The sequence below is a fragment of the Ursus maritimus genome, unplaced genomic scaffold (genome assembly GCF_017311325.1).
Source record: "Ursus maritimus isolate PB19 unplaced genomic scaffold, ASM1731132v1 scaffold_2, whole genome shotgun sequence".
Lineage (NCBI taxonomy): Eukaryota > Metazoa > Chordata > Mammalia > Carnivora > Ursidae > Ursus > Ursus maritimus.
The window spans coordinates 85615517-85640492 of NW_024424452.1; the positions used below are offsets into that span (position 1 = coordinate 85615517).

The 24976-nt window shown below is 37.0% G+C and overlaps 1 protein-coding gene across 4 annotated transcripts in view; it reads right to left on the reverse strand.

The window, feature by feature from the left end:
* Nucleotides 1-24976, reverse strand: part of TSEN15 (tRNA splicing endonuclease subunit 15) — a 63242-nt gene that overhangs the window by 34642 nt on the left and 3624 nt on the right. Inside the window, exons 4-5 of one of the 4 annotated variants that reach the window (XM_008701222.2) lie at nt 4860-5001; nt 3139-4345 (exon numbers count right to left, since the gene is read on the reverse strand). The exons of the other annotated variants lie outside the window; for them this stretch is intronic. Coding sequence (XP_008699444.2) covers nt 4325-4345; nt 4860-5001 — 163 coding nt within the window. The 3' untranslated portion in view covers nt 3139-4324. Of the gene's footprint in view, nt 1-3138; nt 4346-4859; nt 5002-24976 lie in introns of those variants that run through there. 4 annotated transcript variants of the gene reach the window in all.

Consider the following 24976-nt stretch of genomic DNA (forward strand, 5'->3'; position numbering starts at 1 on the left):
TATTGTGCGAATCAAAATAAAGAGTACCGAAGCACTAGGTCATAAATAGAGGGCTACACAATGGTAACTCAGCATTCATATATAACACTGCCTTGAAATGCTCTCAAATTATCTTGTATACATAAATTTTCTCCTCTCTAGCCAGATAATAAGTCCTGAGAAGTGCATTGTGTAATATCTCTTTGTATGCTATCCAATGTTCAGTCCTTCGGGACAAATAATATACATAGCAGGATTGTTTGAAAACAGTTGCATTTACCAAAAGTTGTTGAACCCCTAAGTAAGTAAAATGCATGAACTTCATAAACATACATTGCATGACAGGTTTTCCTCACTCACATTGACATCCTTTCAGAGTTTTGGTTAAGGAGAGTTGTAATTGCTTATCTGAGTTCCTTGAGGGCACAGTTCATAGCTCATTAACCTTTGTATCCCACGTTTACCTTAGTCATGCAAGCACACAGAAGGAGCCCAGCAATGTCTGCAGATAATTAATAAAGGCATGAAGTGAACTTCACTTAAATACTTCCTAATATTACCTCCATTCAGTCACCCTGAAACCTGAAAAGCCAATCTTTGTTTGATTTTGGTTAAGTTGGTTTTTAATTTTGCAGAATCATCTAAGCATTTTATGAGTATACCTCCCCAGTAAGTCACATGATTTTTTCCATCCTCTTTCCTTCATGAGCACAAGCAGTTCTTATTCAAAGATCATTAAAAGGATTAGGCTGCAGGAGTGAGAGTGGCAAGGACGGGAACTGCTATCGGTCTGAAAGAAAAGAGAATTGTACTAATTGTTCAGATACAACACCATTCTGCACATTAAACATAAATACGGCTGCTGAATAAAGGGCTTCTATACAGAACTCTAGGCTCTGGCAGGAACCACTGTGCTGCACCACTAAGAGGCCTCCTGCTAGGGCCGCAGTGGAAAATGTGACCTCAGAGAGGAATTCAGAACAGAAAGGCTCAGAAAAAGATGACACACCATGAAGTTTGGGTTAAGTTATTTGGTTCCAGGCATATAAAAGTTTCAGTTAAAACATAATGCAGATTACATGAACTTTGTCAGAGATTGCTATTCTCAGTAGAGCTTAGAATTCCAAAGTGCCTCTGCCCTCGTGTTCTTCACAAGAGATCAATGCTGTTTAGGAACACATTCATCTAGAGAGCCCGGAGGCCTGGGAAGCAAAATAGGTTCATCTGGACTCTTCGGACCTAGAGCATCCAATGTTCCATTGAGCCCTCCCAGAGCAGAGGGGACACTGACTTGGGACTCCAAAAAGCAAAGGCAAAGACAGCCCTAGAGAGAAGTCAGCAATGTCCTTTCCCCCTTCCTGCTCTCCCCCAGTGAGGGCTCCTCTTATGGGAAAAGTCTGTTTACGGTGGCAGCAATCTAGGTCTTTCACCACCGGTATGCAGCCAGTTCAGTGTTTCAGAGCTGGGGTCTCTTGCTATGTGAAAGGATCCTGAAGTTTATTTAATAAGTTAGGCTTTGCAAGGAAAAAAAATGGAATGCATCATTTCATATGGTTATGAACAAAACCACAGTCTAGAAAAAACACCCATCCCACCGACCCTTTCCCCATTTATTTTTAAATATAGATCTACATTTTGAGCAAAGCATGAATCAAGCTGCATATTTAATGTCAGTAGAGTATAATTTTAGAGGCATGCCAGAAAGGAAAAGGGGGAGGGGATGTGAGCCCATAAAAATTATTTATATTTTTATTTATGCCTATTTCCCACAGATTGAAAATAAATTTTCAAGAGCACCACTTTTCAAGCTAGCCTACTCGAGTCTGAAAATTTGATGCTTATTTAGCACTGCCCTCTGGTGTCCGAATGGATCACTTTACTTTGCCTTGAGGCAAAGAGTAGGCTACCATGTAATTAAACAAGTCTGCAATCTGCATTCATTCATTCACTAAATATTTTCTGAGAACCTACTGTGTGTGAGTTTGTAGTAGGTGGTGGGATACACAGATGTAAAAAAAGACGTGGTTCCTTGCTGTGCTCTTAAGCGGCCCAGTTTAACAAGAGAGACAAAATTAACTGCAATTACACAGTTCCTTATCATACAAGAGAAATCACTTTGCCTAGTTTTTCAGTAAAATGAGACAGACACAGCTGGGTAGTCTCCCTTTCCAAACTGTTCCACACAATTATTCATATTAGCAGGTATCTGGCTGGCTTTGGGCTGAACAGCTTGGTGAAGTACCCAGAGATCATTCTGAAACTGAGGAGAGATCCCAGGACATACAATGAGATTGAGGCCTAGTTTTAAGGATTTCTATGGGAATGCTCCTTTTGAGTCAACTCCAGAAGATACTTCCGGTCTTGTAGTTACCTAGGGGCTCACTGGTCGCCAGATTGGACATACAAATCTAGCGTTCATTAAGCCTTATATTTTTTTCTGAAAATGCAGACTGTTTTTCTCGCACTGTGATGAAAAGCCTCAAAAGGAATCAAATGGCAGAGACCCCATAGTTCTGAATGGGTGCATTTTCAGACCTTCTGGGAAAGCAGAGGGAGTCCGAAGGAATTGCCAAGACTGTTCCATCAAGAATAAAAGTGAAATTCAAATATCATCAAAGGAAAGGAGTCAGGAACTACTACAGACCAAGAATGATGCTTTACACCATTTTATAATGTTCCTACTTTTTGCCAATTTTCCATTTTTGTTCCTATTGTCTTCTAGAGTAGTTAGCCACGGCTTGCTTCTAACCAATGAACTGGCAAAAGTGACAGGACGTACGTGACTACATTGATTATGTAGATTGATTGTATTGTACATTGATTATATAAGATTATGAGATCCATCTTGCTGAAAATGTCCCCCTTGCTGGCTTTGAGGAAAAACCAGTGGTGTTGGCAAGGCCCACGCGGCAAAGAGTTGAAGGTGGCCTCTTGCCAACAGTCCCCTAGAAACTGAGACCATCAGTCCAACAGCCCACAGGGAATTGAAAGCTGCAAACAACCACAGGAGGGAGGAAGCTGACCCTCGCCCAGACAAGCCTCAGAGGAGATTGGCTTGACTGTGGCCTTACAAAGGACCCAACTTTGAGATATTAAATGTGTGTTGTTGTAAGTTACTAAGTTTGTGATAATATTATGCAATGACAGATAACTAATATAGATCTCAAGATACTTTTATTTTAAAACATTATTATAAAAGTAATACAAACAAAGAAAAAACTAAATACTTAAGAAAGACAAAGTCATCCATTTACTGCTCTGCCACCCTATTACAAGAACAGTTTTTTTTTTACAGCCATGATCCTACCCATTCATACACTTTCATATCTTGCTTTTTTAATTAAATATTTTCTCATGTTTTTCATTTATTCATTACTAATTTTTAATGAGTACATAAAGTACTATTCATCGGCTATCTATATCTGTTTATTAACTATTTCCTTGTACCAGGGGTTGGCAAACTATGGTCCTGCATTTGTAAATAAAGTTTTATTAGAACACAGCCATACCCATTTATTTACATATTGTCTATGGTTATTTTTGTACTACAAACAGCACATCTGAGAAGTTTTAAGAGAGACTATATGGTTTGTGAAGTTTAAAATATTTCTTTTCTACCCTTTACAGAAAAACTTTGCTGACCCCTTCCTAAAACTTTTAAGTGGTCTATTATTTGGGCCATTACAATTAATGCCACTTGGAATATCTTTGTGCATTAATTTTTTATACTTTAGGCAACATAAGTGGGAGGTGTTAACAAAAGTGGAATAACTGGGTCTACTTAATAAAGACATTTTTAGGGGTGACACTGTCCCTCACTATCTCTTCTGTAATATTCTAACTATGATATAATAAGGATGGTGGTAATAAGAATGGAAAGGAAGTCCCAGTACTTCCCTTACTTAGGTAGGAAGTAACTAATAGGTATTGGCCATGAAATGCCATTGCAGGCTAGCTGTATTGTCCTAAAGGCACTCAGAGGGTTGAATAAGAGAAAGGTGACAGTCTTGACAACGTGCTAGCAGTGGCAGCAATGAACAATGAAGCAGCTATGAGTGGGGGATGACAGAAGAAACACATGTGTTCCACCCCTCTGAACACATCCTAGGCATTAACTTGTATATATAACGGTAATTAAACTGTCTCTAGATAAGAAAGCTCTAGAGCAACTACCTGATACTTATGAACAAAAAAATTCTTCTATCTGGGAAGTTTTACTCTTCAAAAAGAAAAACTTATGGAATGGGACCAGCTAAGTCACCCCTAACTATCTCTTAGATAAAAGATAAACCAGGCTGACGGATCTCAAATCCAATCCCACAGTAAGCATCAGCAAGTATAGGTGTCATCTTCTAAGGGAAATATTCTGGAACATAAAAAAAAAAAAAGATCAGGATGGACTTTTTCCCCAATTAATAAGGTAATTTAAAAGCAAAATCAGAAATACATTTAATGTAATTATCCCAAATACACCAACAAAGTATATAAAGAGATCATACATAACCCATTTATTTTATTAAAAGGTTCCTGTCAAAATGTCAACCAATTTAACATTTTCTAAAGAAGTATTCTTTTGGCTAACACTATTATAAGCCTTTACCTTCCATTTCAGTTAATTATCAAATAATATCCTAACTTTATGAAGTACTCTGGGAAACTATGAAATTCTCCGAAGAGTAAAAAAAATCTAATTATTTTTATGGAAGCTAGAACATATTACTTTAAACAAAACAGTCAAGTTTCTGAGGTATAAAAATCAGGTCATTATTTTCTTGAATTTTCATATTGCAAAGGAAGCTGAATGGCTTGATTCACACTTAAAATCATGTCATCATTTTCCTCTTTTTTCACTGTTTACTGATATTTGCCTTAAAACTGACCTGAGGGTCTGGCAGCATAAATCCATCAGTAAGTTTATAATAGACTATTGTGGAATCGGACTCCACTATGGCCAAAGTAAAAGACATTGGCAAATCTGGATCACCTTGCAATTTTCGAGATGCCTTCAAGATCTCCCTTATCCTGAAAATAAAGCCACAGTACATTTAGGATCCACAGTCACTCAATTAATAATAAGATCAAACACTGTAAAATCTTGGGGAAGAGGTAGGCAATAACATTATATCCACGATACTAAGGAAATGTCTGAAGGCTCAAATATAAACACCTGAAGTTGCTGTCCCATATAGAAAATCCTGCAAATCAGAGCCATCTACTGACTTTCAGGCCTCTTTTGGATTTACCCATCTCTCCTGATCATTACACATGAAAGAATCAGACTGTGTTCAGGAACCTACAGAATGGCACACTAACAGCGTTCAGTGCACCTTACGGATCCTGGACAGTCATTCTCCAACTTGGTACCATATGGTGGAACAATGTCGTATTCAGGTTTGCTTTAAAAAAAAAATAGATAATAAACATTTCCATGTTTCTACATGGTGTTCGTCATTACTACCTTTAAATGGCTATATGCTATCTACTGACTCAAAATTTGTGCAATCATTTCCCCTATTTCTATAAAGTTCTTTCAGGCCTTTTGTAGGGAAAAGGGTACTAATAAAGATGTGATGATGATCTTTCTATGGGTAGTTGTTTCTGTTCGGTTTTTCCAAGGTTGGAATTATTAGATATGAATATAGATATATTTTTTTATGTTTTTTTATTTTGTTATGTTAGTCACCATACAGTACATCCCTAGTTGAATATAGATATTTTTATGGTTCTCAATACATATTGTGATACTTAATAGAAGCTGAGAGAAAAATGTAGAGAGAAAACTTTGTTTCTCGTAAAGTTATATGAAGTTATATATCAAGCATCAATGTTATAAAGGGTTTCAGTTTCTTGCTATGGAAAATAATCTACCAAATCTAGTATCTCTGAGATACTTCAAAGTACTATGAGCTTTTGTTTACCACAAACTAAAAATCCTTATTACCTATTTGATATAAAGCCTGTGTTCAATAATTCAGTAAAATGTAACCTCCAGAGGAGCTTTCTTAAAAAGGCAAATAAAAAATGATCAGTTGTTTTTTTCATTAAGCTAACCAATTCTCTAGAAATTGGAAAAAGATTTACTGGCATATTAACATGCTATACATAAATAACTCAATACTCTTCTTTTCTTCAGCAAACATGTAAGTTATCCCCTGAAGTTCTACTTCCCATCCCTAAGTAAAAATTCTTACGGTCACTCTTCGCCCATCCTATTAGCTATTAAGTCTATAAAGAATCTAAAAAGAAAAGTCTCTGCTTTGAAGTATTCTTACTATAATAATTATAATGCTTTTTAAAAAAAAATCTGTAGTAGAGACTAGAGATTTCAGTGATTTAAAAGCAGCAATAAACTTCTGGACAAACTGAAATTAAATTATTCTTGCTAAATTATCACTTCATCACTTTGTAATATGTCACACAGAGATAACGGGCTTGTTAAACAGTTACAAAAGGCTGCTTACCTACCGCCTCTTGTTTAAGTTGACACAGGCACGCAACGATATAAGGACAGAATGCATTTCCAAGTTTTTTCCTCATAGTCAAATCATTTCTAAAATGACCTTGAGTGAGTCAAGTCAACAATATCATAATACTTCAGTTGTTAAGCATAACTGTCAGGCAACATTTATTGGGTGTATAAAATCTGTCCACCTGGCAAAATCTTAATTCCTTTTCAAGAGTTAGCAAAGCATCATCATCTCTTCTAACTCCTCCCTGTCACCTTTCCCCAACCTCTAGGCAGTTATGTATCTTACCTTATGGAGGAAGCTTGTGCAGACCTACATTATGGTATGCACTACCTTGCATTCATACTTCTAAGTGTCTGTTTTCCACTGGATTGTACCCATTTTGAGTGTCAAAGCTAAAAAAAAAAAAATGCCCAATATGCCCAATATTGTAGTAGAATACCTGGGCAGAACGAATGAGTGAGGCTTTCTGGATGAAGATTTCATATGGCTAAATATATTTCTGACAAATACTTCTCTGAAGTTTATTATGCAATTCCATTACACCAAAAAAAATTTCAACTTTTCTTGACAGATCAGAATTATCATTTTTGGTACTTACTACTGTAGATATCATGGTAGATGGTATACCAAAGAACTCCCTAGAATTCAATTTCTTAAAAGTACCTGATATTTGCTTGCTTTTTGTCCATCAAAACATTTTAATTATTTTATCACTTGTCTCTATACCAGAACTTGGTAAACTACCGTCATCTGTTTTTTCATGGCCCTTGAGCTAAGAATGGTTTCCAGATCTATAAACGCTATCAGTGGTACACTTGAAATGGTCATGTAAGTACCTACATGATAGCCTCGATTTTGCCACTTTGTCCACAAAGCCTAAATATTTCCTACTTGGCCCTTTCAGAAAAGGTTTGCTGACCCCTACTCTATACTACGGAAAAGGTTCAAAATAAGAATTGTAAGAATGATCACCAGGGCAGTGTGTGTTTTTCCAATACAATTTATTCAAAAGTCAGAGCAGGAGGAGGTTCTACTTCTAATTAGAATGTAGAAGAAATCAAAGACCACTATTCCTCCCACAACAAAGAAAAAACACCTGATTTGCTTAAAAATATGACATTTTTCTTTAAAGAAATAAAAGAAATATGAACACAAAGAAGGTTAAAGGAAATAAATTCTAATGGGAAATGAGCCCTTCCCAAGTAAGTAGAGACCAAGAGATAAGCCACTTCTATCTCTGAGGGCAACTGCTAAGTGTGGGCCCAGTGGCTAGAAGAGTGAGCCAGTCATGGGCAAGCAAATTCACTGTGACAAAGGGAAACCATCAATACTGGTAACGGCCACACACGAACTAGCACGGTGGACTGAAATCTGAAGGGACACCAATTCCTCCAGTTCACCAACTCTCCCTTATGGGACTTATTCTGCATTTAAGCGGCACGACAGCATGAGAAGCTGGGGAAGGGACTGGAAAACAGCAACCAAGCTCTAATCACAAAGCCGTGATGAAGAGAGAGGTCTGATCCCATTCTCGAGACATCTGAAACCAGAAGAAAACTGGGACAACTAAAGTTGCAACTCAGCCATGACTCATCTTGACTTTGGATTAGATTGACTAAATCAGGCCCTGACCCTACTTGCCAGAGAGAGGAGAGAATGAGCTCCTCGGGGGCACGGAGTAGCATCAACATCAGTCTCTTATTTATACACAGTATCTGGATACAGTGAACAAGTCTAAGCTATGTGAAGAAGCAAGAAAAGGTATCTAATAATCAAGAGCAAAAAGTCAATATAAAAAGACCTTCAGAAAAACTAAAGTTGTTGGAAAACCGAAATAAATAAAACCACAAATGAAAGAGGAGAAATAACAAAGGCCAGAGAAATACAAACGATTATAAGAGGATATTATGAAAAACCATAGGCCAACAAACTGGACAACCTAGAAGAAATGGATAAATTCCTAGAAACATATAAACTACCAAAACTGAAACAGGAAGGAATAGAAAATTTGAATAGATTGATAGCCAGCAAAGAAATTGAGTCAATAATCAAAAATCTCCCAACAAACAAAAGACCAGATGGCTTTACAGACGAATTCCACCAAACATTTCAAGAAGAATTAATACCTTTTCTTCTCAAACTGTTCCAAAAAAAAGAAAAGGAAGGAAAATTTCCAAATTCATCTGAGGCCAGCATTATCCGGATACCACAACCAGAAAAAGACACCACTAAAAAAGAGAACTATGGGCCAATATCCCTGATGAATACAGATGCCAAATTCTTCATAAAACACTAGCAAACTAAATTCAACAATATATTAAACAAATCATTCACCATGATCAAGTGGGATTTATTCCTGGGTTGCAAGGGTGGTTCAATATTCGCAAATCAGTAAGTGTGATGCACCACGTCGATAAGAGAAAGGATAAGAACCATACGGTTATTTCACCAGACACAGAAAAAGCAACTGACGAAGTACAACATCTATTCATGATAAAAACTCTCAACAAGTAGGTTTAGAGGGAACATATCTCGACATAATAAAGACTATCTATGAAATACCCACAGCTAACATCACCCTTAATGAGGAAAAACCGAAAGCTTTTCCCCTCAGGTCAGGAGGAAGACAAGGATGTCCACTCTCACCACTTTTACTCAACATAGTACTGGAAGTCCTAGACACAGCAATCAGCCAACAAAAAGAAATACAAGGCATCCAAATGGGTAAAGTAGTAGTAAAACTTTCACTATTTGCAGATAACATGATACCATACACAGACAACCCAAAAGACTCCACTAAAAAACTGCTAGAACTGATAAACAAATTCAGTAAAGTCATAGGATACAAAATCAGCGTACAGAAATCTGTTGCATTTCTATACACAATAATGAAACAGCAGAAAGAGAAATTAAGAAAACAATCCCATTTACAATTGTACCAAAAATAATACGATACCTAACAATAAACCTAACCAAAGAGATGAAAGACCTATACTCTGAAAACTATAAAACACTGATGAAAGAAATTGAAGATGACAGAAAGAAATGGAAAGAATCCATGCTCATGGACTGGGAGAACAAATATTGTTAAGATGTCTATAATACCCACAGCAATCTACACATTTAATGCACTCCCTATCAAAATATCAACAGCATTTGTCACAGAACTACAACAAATAATCCTAAAATTTGTATAGGAGCACAAAAGACCCTGAATAGCCAAAGCAATCTTGAAAAAGCAAAGCAAAGCTGAAGGCATCATAATTCCAGACTTCAAGTTATATTAAAAAGCTGTAGTAATCAAAACAGTATGGTACCGGCACAAAAGTAGACACAGAGTTCAATAGAACAGAACAGAAAGTTCAGAAATAAACCCACAATTATATGGTCAATTAATCTTCAACAAAGCAGGAAGGAATTTCCAATGGAAAACAGATGTTCTCATCAATAAATGATGTTGGGAAAACTGCGCAGCAACATTCTTTTGAATGAAACTGGACCACTTTCTTACACCACACACAAAAATAAATTCAAAATGGATTAAAAACCTAAATGTGAGATCTGAAACCATAAAAATCCTGGAAGAGAACAGGCAGTAACTTCTTTTTTTTTTTTTAAGATTTTATTTATTTATTTGACAGAGAGAGAGACAGCCAGAGAGAGAGGGAACACACGCAGGGGGAGTGGGAGAGGAAGAAGCAGGCTCCCAGCAGAGCAGGGAGCCTGATGTGGGGCTCGATCCCAGAACCCTGGGATCACGCCCTGAGCCGAAGGCAGATGCTTAGTGACTGAGCCACCCAGGCGCCCCAGGCAGTAACTTCTTTGACATCGGCTATAGCAACTTCTTTTTAGATATATCTCCTGAGGCAAGGGAAACAAGAGCAAAAACAAAATACTGGGACTACATCAAAATAAAAAGCTTCTGCACAGCGAAGGAAAGAATCAATAAAACTAAAAGGCAACCTACAAAACGGGAGAAGAATTCACGACATATCTGAAAGAGGGTTAGTATTCAAAATATATAAAGAACTTACACAACTCATAACAACCAAGAAACAAATAATCCAATTAAAAAATGAGCAGAAAACATGACCAGACATTTCTCCAAAGATGACACACAGATACCAACGGACACATGAAAGGATGTTCATCATCACCTACCATCAGGGAAATGCAAATCAAAACTACAATGAGATATCACGTCACACCTGTCAGAATGGCTAACACCACAAGAAGCAACAGGTGTTGTCAAGGATGTGGAGAAAAAGGAACATTCATGCACTGTTGTTAGGAATGCAAACTGGTACAGCCACTATGGAAAACAGTGTGGAGGTTCTTCAAAAAGTTAAAAATAGAGCTACCCTATGATCGAGCAATTGCTCTACTGGGCATTTACCCAAAAAATACAGGGATACTAACTTAAAAGGATACATGCACCCCTATGTTTATCGCAACATTATTTACAATAGCCAAGATATGGAAGCAGCCAATGCGTCCACTGACCAATGACTAAAGATGTGGTGAATGTATGTATACGTCCACACACACACACACACACACAGACACAGAATGGAATATTATTCAGCTGTAAAAAGAATGAAATCTTGCCATTTGCAACAACATGGATGGAGCTAGAGAGTATAATGCTAAGCAAAATAAGTCAGTCAGAGAGGGGCGCCTGAGTGGCTCAGATGGTTAAGTGTCTGCGTTCGGCTCAGGTCATGATCTCCAGGTCCTGGGATCAAGCCCCACGTCTGGCTCTCAGCTCAGTGTGGAGTCTGCTTTTCCCTCTGCCTCCCCCCGCTTGTCCTGTTTCTCTCTCTCTCAAATGAATAAGTAAAATCTTTATTTAAAAAAATAAGTCAGTCAGAGAAAGACAAATACCATACGATTTCACTCATATGTGGAATTTAAGAAACAAAACAAACAACAAAGGAAAAAAAAGAGAGAGAGACAAACCAAGAAACAGATTCTTAATTAGAGAACGACAGTTACCAGAGGGGAGGGGGTGGGGGTGGCTTAACTAGGTGATGGGGATGCAGAAGGGCACTTGCTGTGATGAACACAGGGTGATGTATGGAAGTGCTGAATCACTATACTGTACACCTGAAACTAATATAACACTGTAGGTTAACTAACGGAAATTAAAATTTAAAAACTTTAAAAAATAATTTTCTTTACCTATCCCTAGCTGCCAGAGTCTGACAAGGATGGGACACAGATGGAAGGAAAAAAAAGTATCAAGGCAACTTTTACATAGTTTCCATTTCTTAAGAAATGATATTGTTTAAATCAGAAACACACGTGTGTGTGAGTGTGCATGTGTGTGGTTTTTTCCTAAGGTAAACTGGGAATTCTAGCCCACATACTAAACTTTAGGATAGAAATTTCCATCTCATTCATATTTGTTTTCAGAGTTCTTTAATATAAACAGCAAAACACTTCCAAATTTACTTAAAACATCCATGTGGGAAACTAATATTTGAAAATTAGCTCAGACTTGTAAAAGGGGTTTTGTCTTCAGACTTGAGGGAAATCACTGTCAAAAATGAAATGGAAGTTCCCATCTCAGAGCTCTGTTTATCCTATTTGGTTGCGTGTGGGGGGAAAACTACCAGTGAATTTTCTCAGTAATTACACAATAAAATAGTTTATCTGCTTCTGCTACTGAAAGCACACTAAGGAAGTCTTACAAAGAGTCCTGCTCAGGATCTTTTCTGGCCTATTTTTAACATATGTTTAAAGTAATGCCATCACCTTTCCCTATTCAAGACTTTCTTGTTTGTTTCCTTTACAGGACACGGATAAACTCCTAAAAACGTTTAGTTTGCCTTTCAGTCAACAGATTGTGCTTTCTCAATCTAACAGTAAGAACACAACCAAAAGTTCCAAAGTTCTACTTTAAAAATCACACTCAATTGTAAATATGCTGAGAACAATGAAGTGCCACTGAAATACTATAATCTCGCTTAACTTCTAACAAGCTTACAGCTTGAAGTCTTAATTCAGAAACCTCATGTAAAACTTTTCAAAGCTCAGTTCCTTGGAAATATTTTGTAGAGATGCTTTATCACCCAAATCTAAAATAACTTAGATAATAAAACTATTTATAGTTCATATTTGATAGAAATCCATATGTGAAAAACATAACCTATGTATTCATCATAAGAAGTTCAGGTTCTCAAGTTTATTATATTTCAAAGGAAAAGCCTAAAGAAAGAAATCAGTAATAATCATAGTTGTTGATCAGCAGTAATAGAAGTTAATGTTTGTAACAGGTTTTCCTCCTCATAACTGTTCAGAGAGAAGCTCAACATCCCGAACACAGAATAATTCTGAAGCTCATTTGAAAAAGCCTGAGGCAAACACATAGGAAACATCACCTGGCTACTGCCTCCCTCCAAGCTACATAAATGCCTTCCATAAATCTTAGCATTCATTTTTTGGTGACGATCCTATAACAGAGACTAAGTAATCTCTGAAGATTTGTACAGAGGACAAGCAAGTTGAAAACATTATTTTTAACTTAAATGTTGTTAAAATGCATCATGGGTTAAAATTATTATTAATTTCAACCCAGAGAAAGCAGTCTCTCTTTCTGTCCTCTTCAATGTGGCCAAACTGGTACGTACTGTAGACCCGGCGATGAAACACTGCTTCATCTGCCTCAGGAGGGTCGACGGGAACAGCACGTCATAATGCAACTCTGAACACAATGCAAAATGAAACCGGTGCCCAAGGTATCAAGGAGCCTTATTCATCTACAGACTCAATCCTAAAGAAAAGTTTCAAGGATAATAGACCACTTCCTTGTGAATCATGCCAATGCCTTCCTAGTTTAAAAAAAAAAAAAAAATCAAGGCCGCTAAAGTTCCAGGGTTGGATTAGTGAATAATTAAGTGCCTGTGTGGCCATTCACCCCGGTGGGAAGCCATTCTGCTAAAATAAACTGCAAGCATTTTTTTTTTTTTTTTTTTTGAGGCTAAGGAAAAAAATGCTGTGTCAGTTGCAAGACACTGCTGGAACTGGGGGTTTCACCAGCAAGAGATTTCCAACAGAGGTAGTATGAGGACACACACTTTGATAGGCAGGGAGGCCAAATGACAGAAGTTATTTTACCAGTTATTAGACTTCAGTCTTCAAATAAAATAATGGTCATTAAATGCATTTGTAATAAAGAATATACCTTTAGAGAGAAGAAATATTTTTTGATTACACGAAATACTAGAGTATTCTTCAAAAAAATACATAGCACTTCAGGATTAAATCTTACAACTAAGAACATCTTTAAAAATGTCCTACAAAGGGAACGCAATTAGTTCTGGTAACCCTTTACTCCACCATTAATACAAGTTCTTTGCCCAAGACACTAAGGAAAAAGAAGGGTTGGGAAGTGGTTGGAGGGATAGGTGGGGAGGATATAGATGAAAAAGACTTGAACTAAAAGGTAAGGAGGCTATTCATAGCCTTGGCGGAGTGCCTCTTCAGACCTGAGTGTTCTCTATCTGCAGATGCACATACAGTTACAGTGTCAAGTGTGGGAAATAGTGATAAATCTTGCAAGTGGATGGATTTTGCAGACACCTAATTTTCCTTTGAAACTCTCGGAAGGTTGCTTGTAGCATATCCTTATGTCTTTAAAATGTTATTTAGCAAGTCTCTGCTGTAGGAACTGAGTAGTCTAAGACAGTTCATTCATTCATTCAACAAATACTTATTTAAGACCAAGTACTAGGTACCAAGCCAGACACTGGGACAAGAGCAATAAAAAGAACAAAGTTCCTGCTTTCATGGAGGTTATTTTCTAGTGGAGGAAAGAAGATAGGAAACAATCAAAGACAACCAAATATATAATATATTGAGTAGCAATAAATGTGGTAAGTGTTATAAAGGAGGACTACTTCATAGGCTGCAATTATACAGGGAGTGAGACGATAGAGCTTATACCAGAGTAATGACAGTATAGCAGAAGTGGTGAGAAATGACAGATTTTGGATATACTTTTAAGAAAGAACTGCCAGAATTTGTTGATGTATTAATTTGGGGTATGAGCACTGGGTGGACTAAAACTAATAAGAGATTATATAGCAAGGTTACAGGATACAGACTTATTATACAAAAGTCAAGGGCTTTCTTATATACCAGCAATGAACAATTGTAATATGAAATAAAAAAGACAACACCATTTACATTTGCATAAAAAAATGAAATACTTAGGCATAAACCTAACAAGAATATGTACAGGATCTGTATAAGGAAAACTAAAAAACTCTGATGAAAAAAATCAGAGGAGATCTCAATAAATAGACAGTCCACAATCCTGGATAGGAAGGCTCAATATTGTTACGATGCTAATTCTTCCCAATGAGATCTACAGATTAAGCACAATCCCAAACAAAGCTCTCACAAGTTATTTTGTGGATATGGACAAACTGATTCTAAAGTTTATATGGAAAGGCAAAAGACCCAGAATAACACAACAGGAGAGAAGAACAAAGTGAAAGGACTGACATTACCTGACTTCCAGACTTACAAAGCTATAGTAATTAAGACGATGTGGTATTGGTGAAAGAACAGACAAACAGATTAATGGGCCAGAATAGAGAGCCCAGAACCGACGCCCACAAAAACAGTCAACTGATCTTTGACAAAGGAGCTAAAGCAGATCAATAGAGAAAGAATTGTCTTTTCAACAAATGGTGCTGGAACAACCAAATATCAACATAGGGAAAAAAATGAATCTAGACACACTCTTTACACTTTTCACCAAAATTAACTCAAAGATCATCCCAGATCTAAATGTAAAACACTAAACCATAAAACTTGGAGAAGACGACATGGGAGAGAATCTAAGTGACCTTGGGTTTGGTGATGAGTTTTTAGATACAACACCAAAAATGTGATCCATGAAAGAAAAAATTTTTTAGTTGGACTCTATTATAATGAAAAACTTCTGTTCTGCAAAAGACACTATTAAGAGAATAAAAAGACAAGCCACAGTGGGGGAGAAAATATTTGCAGAACACATATTTGGTAAAAGAACTTGTATCCAAAACACATAAACCCTTAAAGCTCAACAAAAAGAAAAAAAAAATCCTAAATAAAAAATGGGCAAAAGATCTGAACAGTCACCTCACCAAAGAAGATATACAGATGGCACATAAACATATGAAAAGATGCTCAACATCATATGTCATTAGGAAACTGCAAATTTAAAAAACTGAGACGCTGCTTATGCACCTATTAGCGCAGCTAAAACTCAAAAAACTAACAATGCATGGTGATGAGGATGCACACTGCTAAGTGGAAGAAGCCAAGGCTTCATACGGTACGATCTCCACTATATAACATTCTGGAAAAGGCAAGACTGTATAGAAAGTGAAAAGTTCAGGGGCTGCTGCGGGTTCAGGGTAAGGGCAGAGAGATGAATACATGGAGCATAGGGATTTTTAGGGTGCTGAAACTATTCTGTACATCATGGTGGATACATGACATTATGAATTTGTCAAAACAAATAGAATTGTACAACAAAGAATGAACCCTAATGTAAACTATGGGCTTTAGTTAAAATAATGTATCAATACTGGTTCATTAATTATAACAAATGTACTACACTAATGCACAATGTTAATAAGAACACTAATAAACACTAAAAACAGCGTTGGGCTGGGGCTTATATGGGAATTCTCTGTACTATCTGCTCAATTGTTCCATAAATCTAAAATAAATTGTTCCATAAATCTATATACAAACTGACTCCAAGGGTTTTGGCCTGAGTTTCAGAATGAATAGAGTTCCCACTGACTGACACGGGGAAAACTGCAGAAGGACCAGTTTAGGGGGCAAATCAAGAGTTCTTTTTGACCTATTATTTGAGATACCTCTTAGATCTCAGTGGAAATGTCAAATAGGCAGTCAAATATGAGTCTCAGGCTCAAAGAGAGATTGAGGTAGAGACATAAATTTGGGGTCCTCAGTATATCTATGATACTTAAAACCATGGAACCAGATGAGGCTGTCTAGGGAGTATGAAGAAGAGAAAAAAGCTCAGAGATCTGTGCCTTAGCACACTTTAACATTTAGAGGCTAGAAACCTGAAAATAGTCAGCAAAGGAGGCAAAGAAATGGCAAGCGCTGGAGAGTGACTTAACCTCCTCAAACCCCCGAGTTGTGCTCTTGCACTAATAGCTGATCATTTCCTACATTCTCAGACTTGTGTATTTGAATTGGAGTCTTTAGAGAAAATGGACACAAGTATTCTAATTCCTACTATTCCTATTCACATAGTCTCCCCACCTTTGTTTCAGGATATACCTTGTCCCTCAAAGACATCAAAGCAGCACAACTCTTCCTCTTCCTCTTATCTTTGAATTCCTTATTCCATTCTGCCTCTCCTCATCTACAGCTGCCCACCGGGATGGTGGCTACTTCCTCATATTCTTTCTACGTCCGTCCCTCCTTCCCTCTCTTCTTCCTCGTTCTCCCGTTCCCATCTCTCTCTCTCTCTCTCTCTCTCTCACACACACACACACACACACAGAGGCAAGCACGCACACCCTGTCCTAGGGCTTTCTCACGAGTTGCACACAGGTACTCCCTCTGCTGTTACTAATACCGAGTCATAATGAACCATTTGCAATTTTCAGGCTCTCTCAGCCTTCAGTACCTTGCTCATGCTATTGATTCTGTCAGGAACATCCACTTCCACCCCCATTCCATATGGGACGCCCACAGATATTTCAAACGACTTGTCCTTCAGGAAGCTTTCTCAGTCTCCCCCGCCTCCCACACTAGCAGCCGAGGTCGGATCTCCCCCCTCTGCAGTCTTCCTCAGTGCCCTGTACCTACTTCTCGTTCCATTTATCCCACTGGACATAAATGCCTGTCTGTCTCAGCTCTAGACTGTGAGCATCATGGGGGCAAGGACTGTGATGCTTTGTACCCCATAAGTCCAGTACACAACAGGCACCCAATAAATGAATGGGAAACCTAGAAAATATTGGAGTAATCTGCAATTTGCCTTTTTATCTACCTCTAAAACCAAAACATGCTGCTACTTTGCCTCTAGATAGTCTATAATTATATTTATATTCATTATATTTAATGCTTAAATAAAAAGTATAATTATATACATTTTTAACATTTTTACTGATAGGCATATTATTTTGGTATAAGAACAATAAATAAAATTTTAATTTTCCCTACACATCTTAGTGTTTTAAAATATGGGTTCTTTTTCTTCTCCCTGTAAGAACACTGATATAACATATTTAAAGATAAACAATCAGTCCATTTTTATTATCTGGGTTACTGCTGTGATAACACATGAACAGCTAATATTTTAAAAGTAATCATGTTCTTTAAAAAGGGAAAATTACTATTAATAGTTTTAAAACAGAATATTTAAACGCTACATTAGTTCTGACAAAGAAAAAAGGACTGCAGCTTTTTTGATTCAATGTAGGAGGAAGAGAGAGCGTATTCTTTTGAAAATGGTGTAGGAAACAGGTCGATATGGCTTAATAAGCCGAGCATCAGATTTTAAAAATTAGACTCATATGCGGAATTTAAGAAAGAAAACAGGAGAACATATGGGAAGGAGGAAAAGAAAAAAAGGAGAGGGAAACAAGCCATAGGTGACTCTTTTTTTTTTTTTTTAAGATTTTATTTATTTGTCAGAGAGCGAGCGAGCACAAGCGGGGGAGGCAGGCAGAGGGAGAAGAGGCTCCCCACTGAGCAAGAAGCCCAATGTGGGACTTGATCCCGGGACCCTGGGATCATGACCTGAGCTGAACACAAGACACTTAACGGACTAACCCACCCAGGCAACCTGCCATAAATGACTCTTAACAACAGAGAACAAACAGGGTTGCTGGAGGTAGGTGGGTGGGGGATAGGCTAGATGGATGATGGGTAGTAAGGAGGGCACTTGTGATGAGCACTGAGTGTTATATGTAAGTGATGAATCATTGAATTTTACTCCTGAAACCAATATTGTACTGTACGTTCACTAAAAAATTTAAATTAAAAAAAATCACAGACTATGAATCCTAACTTTGGCTCTGACACTCATTTCTATGTGTAATGAACTGTTTTCACTTCTTACCACATAAATTCTCCTTAACTGTAGGATCCTGAAACCAAATGACTAAAGTTCTTAGACTGTTGGCCTTATGGCTGCTGAACTAGCAGATGACCAATTTGATATACAGAATGTTGGAGCCTTTTTCTAAGTTTCTAGAGTAATATTCAGATTGGAAGATGCTAAGAAAGAGAACATTCAGAAAAATTTTCTCTGAGATAAAAAGGCTGAGGGTTCCCATTTTAGAGAGGTTATCAATCACCATAAATCACAATAAATGCTACTAATTTGTGGGAGTGGGAGGATACAACGGCCGCTGGAGAGGCTCCATGCTCACACAAGCCATCCACTATCCTCTGGCACCAAGAGGAGAGGACTTTATAATTTAGTCAGGTCTCAAAAGAATGAATGATTCACTTGTATCACTAAGCAAGGAATTATGATCCTTTGTAACATAGGAGATTCATAGATCATTTCAAGAAACAGTATCTTAACTGTCCTTGGATTTCATAATTGCACAAAACACTTCGCTCAGCTTTTTTTGAAACTTGTAACATCTATAAACACAGATAAGCTTAAAATATGGCAACTGTGGTTTTAGTTTTCAGCACATCTTTCATATATTACTGAAGAAACTAAACTGACAATGAAATCAAGAGACGACATAGGCTCTACCAGGAAAAAAACCTCATAGTTAAAAACAGAAAAACAGAGGTGCCTGGCCAGCTCAACGTCAGTGGAGCATGTGACTCTTGATGTCAGGGTTGTGAGTTCAAACCCCACACTGGGCACAGAGGTTACTTTAAAAAAAAAAAAAAACAAAACCCACACATGAAAAAATTTTTCCTCCTAATTTGCTATGTGCCCTTGTGTGAGTTACTTAAGATATTTTCCTATTTACAACTACCTATAATACTATTACAGAAACCTGTAATACTATTATCCTAACTTTGTTATAATATACTTCTCCCATTTAGGGGCATTCAACAAATATCAATGGCCAAAAAGAAACTAATCAAACTATCTGACATCATTTGCTACCCTGCGTTGAAAAAGTCCTCTGGCTTTCGTTAGGATTCCTCTGGTTGTCTCATCTTTAAATTCATCAGATCTCTTTGACCTCAATGAATTTATTAATATAATTTTATACCATTGCTCTGTCTGGGGAAAGTGTACTCATAACATTTACAGTCATTTACCGAACTTGCTGCATGGATTCCTAGATTAACTTTAGTAAGAAATAATCTAGAGTACTTTCCATATGCATATTCCATATAAATATATAACTTAATATAGTATTTTAAAATGTAAGCTAAAAATCATTTTACATTAGCTTTAAGAAGTGTTTTTAGATGAGAGAAAAAGGAGATGTGTCCTTCCCTTCAAGAAACACAACCTCCTACTCCATCAGCATAATTTTCCTACTAGATAGTCATATATGGGCTCTTTACCAATTCTATTCTCCCACTGGAGATCAGCAATTAGTATTAAATCAATATTTTCACAAGGGACTATTAGACACAAGACCTTCTGAGACTTGAAATATATGTCAAAGTGTTTTAACTATGAACATATATTATGTATAACTGCTTTACAGATATCACTGGTCACAGAACATACTTTTTGCTCAGAGTAATGCATTCACTAACTTCCATTCAAATACACATTCACCCTGCACACTTGCCAGAAACTATGTAAATTAAATTAGGTCCAAAGCCTGGAAAAACATGTGGGAAATGGATACAAAAACTGTTGAGGCATTCTTAGAAACTCACACAGATAAATCATTACATGCTGCCTAGAACTGTTACCTTTTAAGGAGTCAGCAAATATATACACACCATAAAATAAATAATGGGGAAAAAAGCCATGCAAATATATATGCTACTTGGACACTCAGTAGTCAAGCAGCAAGACAGCTACTGAAGTAACTTTAATAGATACAGGGAGATTGTTTATTGTCATCACCGGGGAAATATTTTATAGCTAAGTTGTAGTTACCTCCATAAATGATACAGTTTAGTCCAGTTTTACAAACAACAGACTCCAAAATTTAGGATTAAATAAAGAAGACAGCTCTTATGCCTTACATGCTGTATGTCTTTTGTAAACAACATGAGCTTTCACCACCAGCAAACTACCAACTCCTCTGGCTCTCACTCTTTGTATACTACCCAGATTCCCTAGTAATAACAATGTTATTTAATGCTTTTGAGGGAAACAGAGCATTCACACACACACACAGCCCATATATCAAGGCACTAAGCAGCACAGGACAGGACAGTGATTCACTAGTGCTATATTCAAGTAGACGCTGCAGTGTGTGACAAGTAATTCGTTTCTAACAATAAAGTACCAAAGTTGGCAAGGTTATGTTTTAATATAAAATTAGTATTCCCTATAATATATCATCATTCTCATCTACTCACATTCCACCATGCTTTCCTGAGTGAGAGTCAAAGGGGAAGTCAGCAGTAAGAGGTCCTGGGGACAATAGATGACCAAAGCCTATAATACTAATACTGTGCTGTAGTCCAAGGGAAGTGAACTGGAATCACAAGCCAGAACAATAACGGTAACAAAGGTTAAAACCACCAGTAAATGCTAGGCATTAAGTATCAATGGTTACCAAGAATACACAGAGAGAGGTAACCAGACATTATATGCCTATGGATCAAAGAACAGACCACCAGCTACATGAAGGTCTTACTAATGTGATCAAATTAAATCTATCAACCCTCTGGTTCCAGCTGCCAATTTGCAGAAAAGGCAGAGGAGAGAGAAACACGTTGCAATGCACCGTGAATGAGCGGTTGGCAAACCCAGACTACAGGAGAGGATGCAGGTCAAATGGCCCAGGTTCTTTAACAGGAAAATTGTAAGAGGCAGAACCCATACATCGAGGGTTAGTAAACTACCGGTGTGTGAGCCAAATCTGAAATGCCCTCTATTTTTTATCAATAAAGTTATAAGAACATAGCCACACCCATATGTTTATGTACTGTCTATGGCTGCTTTCATACTAACATGGCAGAGCTGAGTTATGATAGAGACAAAAAGCCTGCAAAACCAAAAATCTTTGCTATCCAGAGCTTTATGGAAAAGGTTTGCCAATCTCTACTACAGACTAATGGAGACTTATAACAAAAAAAAATTTTAACAGGCAAAATTTGTGAGACACAAATAACTCTACAAACTATTTGTAGAGATAGAGCTGATTTTAAATTTTATATGGAAAATAAAAGGACTTAGTATAGCCCCCCCAAAAAAACTTTGAAAAAGAACAAAGTTGGAGGACTTACACTACCTGATTTCAAGTCTTCCTACAAAGTTATAGTAATCAAGATAGTATGACACTGACAAAAGGACAGACACCCAGTTCAAGAGTATAGACTAGAGCGTTCAGAAACAGACGTACACACATGGTCAAGTGATTTTCAACAAGGTGTCACAGCAATTAATTTACGCTGGAACAACTGGAATGCATTTGCAAAAAGAAAAAAAGGAAAAAGAGCCCTGAACCTCTTTGCTCACACCATATATAAAACTCAACTCCAATTAATCACAGACCTAAAAGTAAAAACCAGAACTGTACAACTTTGAAAAGAAAACATAGGAGCAAATTTTATGACTGTGGGTTAAGCACACATTTCTTACATAAAACACAAAACTACAAACTGTGAAAGAAAAAATGATAAACTGAACATCAATCAAAAACTTCTGTTCTTCCAAAGACATTAAGACAAGTCATAGACTGAAAGAAATTATTTTCAAAAGAATATTTGATAAAGGAATTGTGTCTAGAACACATAAAGAACTCTTACAATTTATTAAGAACACAACACAGTCTTTAAAATATAAACAATAGATTTGAACTGATACTTGACCAAAGAAGAGGTCCAGGTGGCAAACGGGTAGATGAGAAGCTGCTCAACCTCATTAGTCATTAGGGAAATACAAATTTAAAGCCACAGTGAGATAACTCCATGTACTTAACTGAATGGCTGAAATTAAATAAACTGATCATCCAAAATGTTGCTAAGCTGTGGAGCAACTAGAACATCTATACTTTGCTGGTGGGCACAGAAAATAGCACAGCAGCTTTGGAAAATAGTCTGGCAGTTTCTTATAAAGTTAAAAATACATTTATCGTATGAACTAGTTAGTAATTCAGTGCCTAAATATTCATTCACTCAAGAGAATCGCAGGCATATGTCTACACAAAAACCTAAAGAGAATGTTTACAGCTTTCACCCATAAAAGCCAAAAACCAGAAACAATCCAAATGTCCAACAACTGGTGATTGGTTAAACACACTGTGGCACATCCACACAATGGAATACTACTCAGCAACGAAAAGGGGCACACTACTGATAAATGCAACAACACGGAAGAGTCTCCAAAGCATCATGCTAAGGGAGAGAGGCATGACACAAAGCCTATGATTCTATTGATATGACACTCTGGAAAAGACAAAACTATAGGAATTGATGACAGAGGAGCATGAGCGAAGTTTTGGGGGAATTGTGTATTGGTTCCATGACTACACACTTACTAAAAACTCACATGTCTGTATCCGTAAAATGAGTGATTTTTTACTGTATATAAATTTTACCTCAATAAGCCTGACTTAACAAAAAAAATGCACAACTGGGGCGCCTGGGTGGCTCAGTCGGTTAAGCATCTGCCTTCGGCTCAGGTCATAATCTTGGGGTCCAGGCATCGAGCCCAGCATCGGGCTCCCTGCTCAGCAGGGAGTCTGCTTTTCCCTCTACCCCTGCCCTTTCCCCCTGCTCGTGCTCTCTCTTTCTCTCTCTCAAATAAATAAAATCTTTTAAAATACACACACACACACATATATACATATATAAACATATGTTTTTAAATACACATATTTATATATATGTATAAAATATATATGATGAAACATTACTCAGCAAAAGAATGAAATCTTGGTATTCATAACAATATGGGTGATCCTAGAAGATATTAAGCTAAGTGAAATAAGCCAGAAAAAGATAAATACCATGATTTCACTAAAATGTGGAATCTAAAAAACAAAACAACAAACAAATAAACATAAACCCAGAAATAGACTTATAAATAGAGAAGAAACTGATGGTTGCCAGAGAGAGGAGGGTTGGGGGAAAGGCGAAATAGGTGAAGGGGATTAAGAGGTACAAACTTCCGATAATAAAATAAATAAATTATGGGGGATGAAAAGTACAACATAGAGAATATAGTCAACAATATCATAATTACTTTGTATGGTGACACATGGTAACTACACTTATTGTGGTGAACATTTTGTAATGTATATAACTCTCGAATCACTATGTTGTACCCCTGAAACTTCAATAATACTGTATGTTAACTACACTTCAATAAAAAAAAGATTTAAAAACACCAATAGAAATAGAAAGAAAGAAACAGAACTCTAATAGCCATGATACTTTGTTATCTACTATGAGACTTTGATGCAATTCACTTAATCCTGTATAATCTTTTGGAAACAGTAGAGTATAAATAAAGATACATTTTTTCACATTTTATGTGAAATTACATAAAAGAAGTAAGCCTATAAGCCATTCAGAATTTTAGTGCTGATGAAATGAGAGTACACTTAGGAATGTACTTTGAAATACTATAACATTGTCTACAAAGGCAAAATACAGCTACAGCTAGCTGTAGCCCTGACAAAGATTAATTCATAGTATATAAATAACTTCTGTGACTCAAGGAAAAACAAGCTAACAAAAAAACATGGACAGAAACAGGCAATTCACAGAAAAGGAACTCAAATGGCTCAAATCATTTGTAATCAGGGAAGTAGAAATATAAAATGTGCTCATTCGTGGTTTGTCTTAATTATGCAGAAACTTTTTGGACAGGTTACATTGTTATATTGTGTGAGAAAAAGAAGGTATTAGTTTATGGGTGACTCTTTGAATAGGGCTACAGCTAGCTCTGAGAGTACCTTTGAGTGATTTAGAGATATACAAAAAAAGTCTCTTCACCAGGGTCGAAGTCGTGGCGAGCAGCACCAGCCGGATGTCAGACCCGCTTAGAACAGGCCCTCTCGTGCGAGGCACCATCTGTGCATGTAGGCGGTTCCCTGCCCCTGAAGCATGTCTACTGAGTCCTGGCTTTCCACAAAGAACACTAAAAGTTGCTGCTGTGTAGATGGTGTCACTGAAAGGCTTTAGGCAGAGGAATGATACTCTTGATGGTTCCATGTGGTTGTAGCAGGGGGTGGGGAGTGGGCAAATGGGTTAAAGGAGTCAAAAGGCACAAACTTCCAGTTATAAAATAAATAAATTATGGCAATGCAATGGCATACAGTACAGCATGGCAACTACAGTTAATAACACTGTATTGTATATTTGAAAGTGACTAAGAAAGTAGATCTTAAAAGTTCTCATCATCATAAAACAAATTCTGTAAC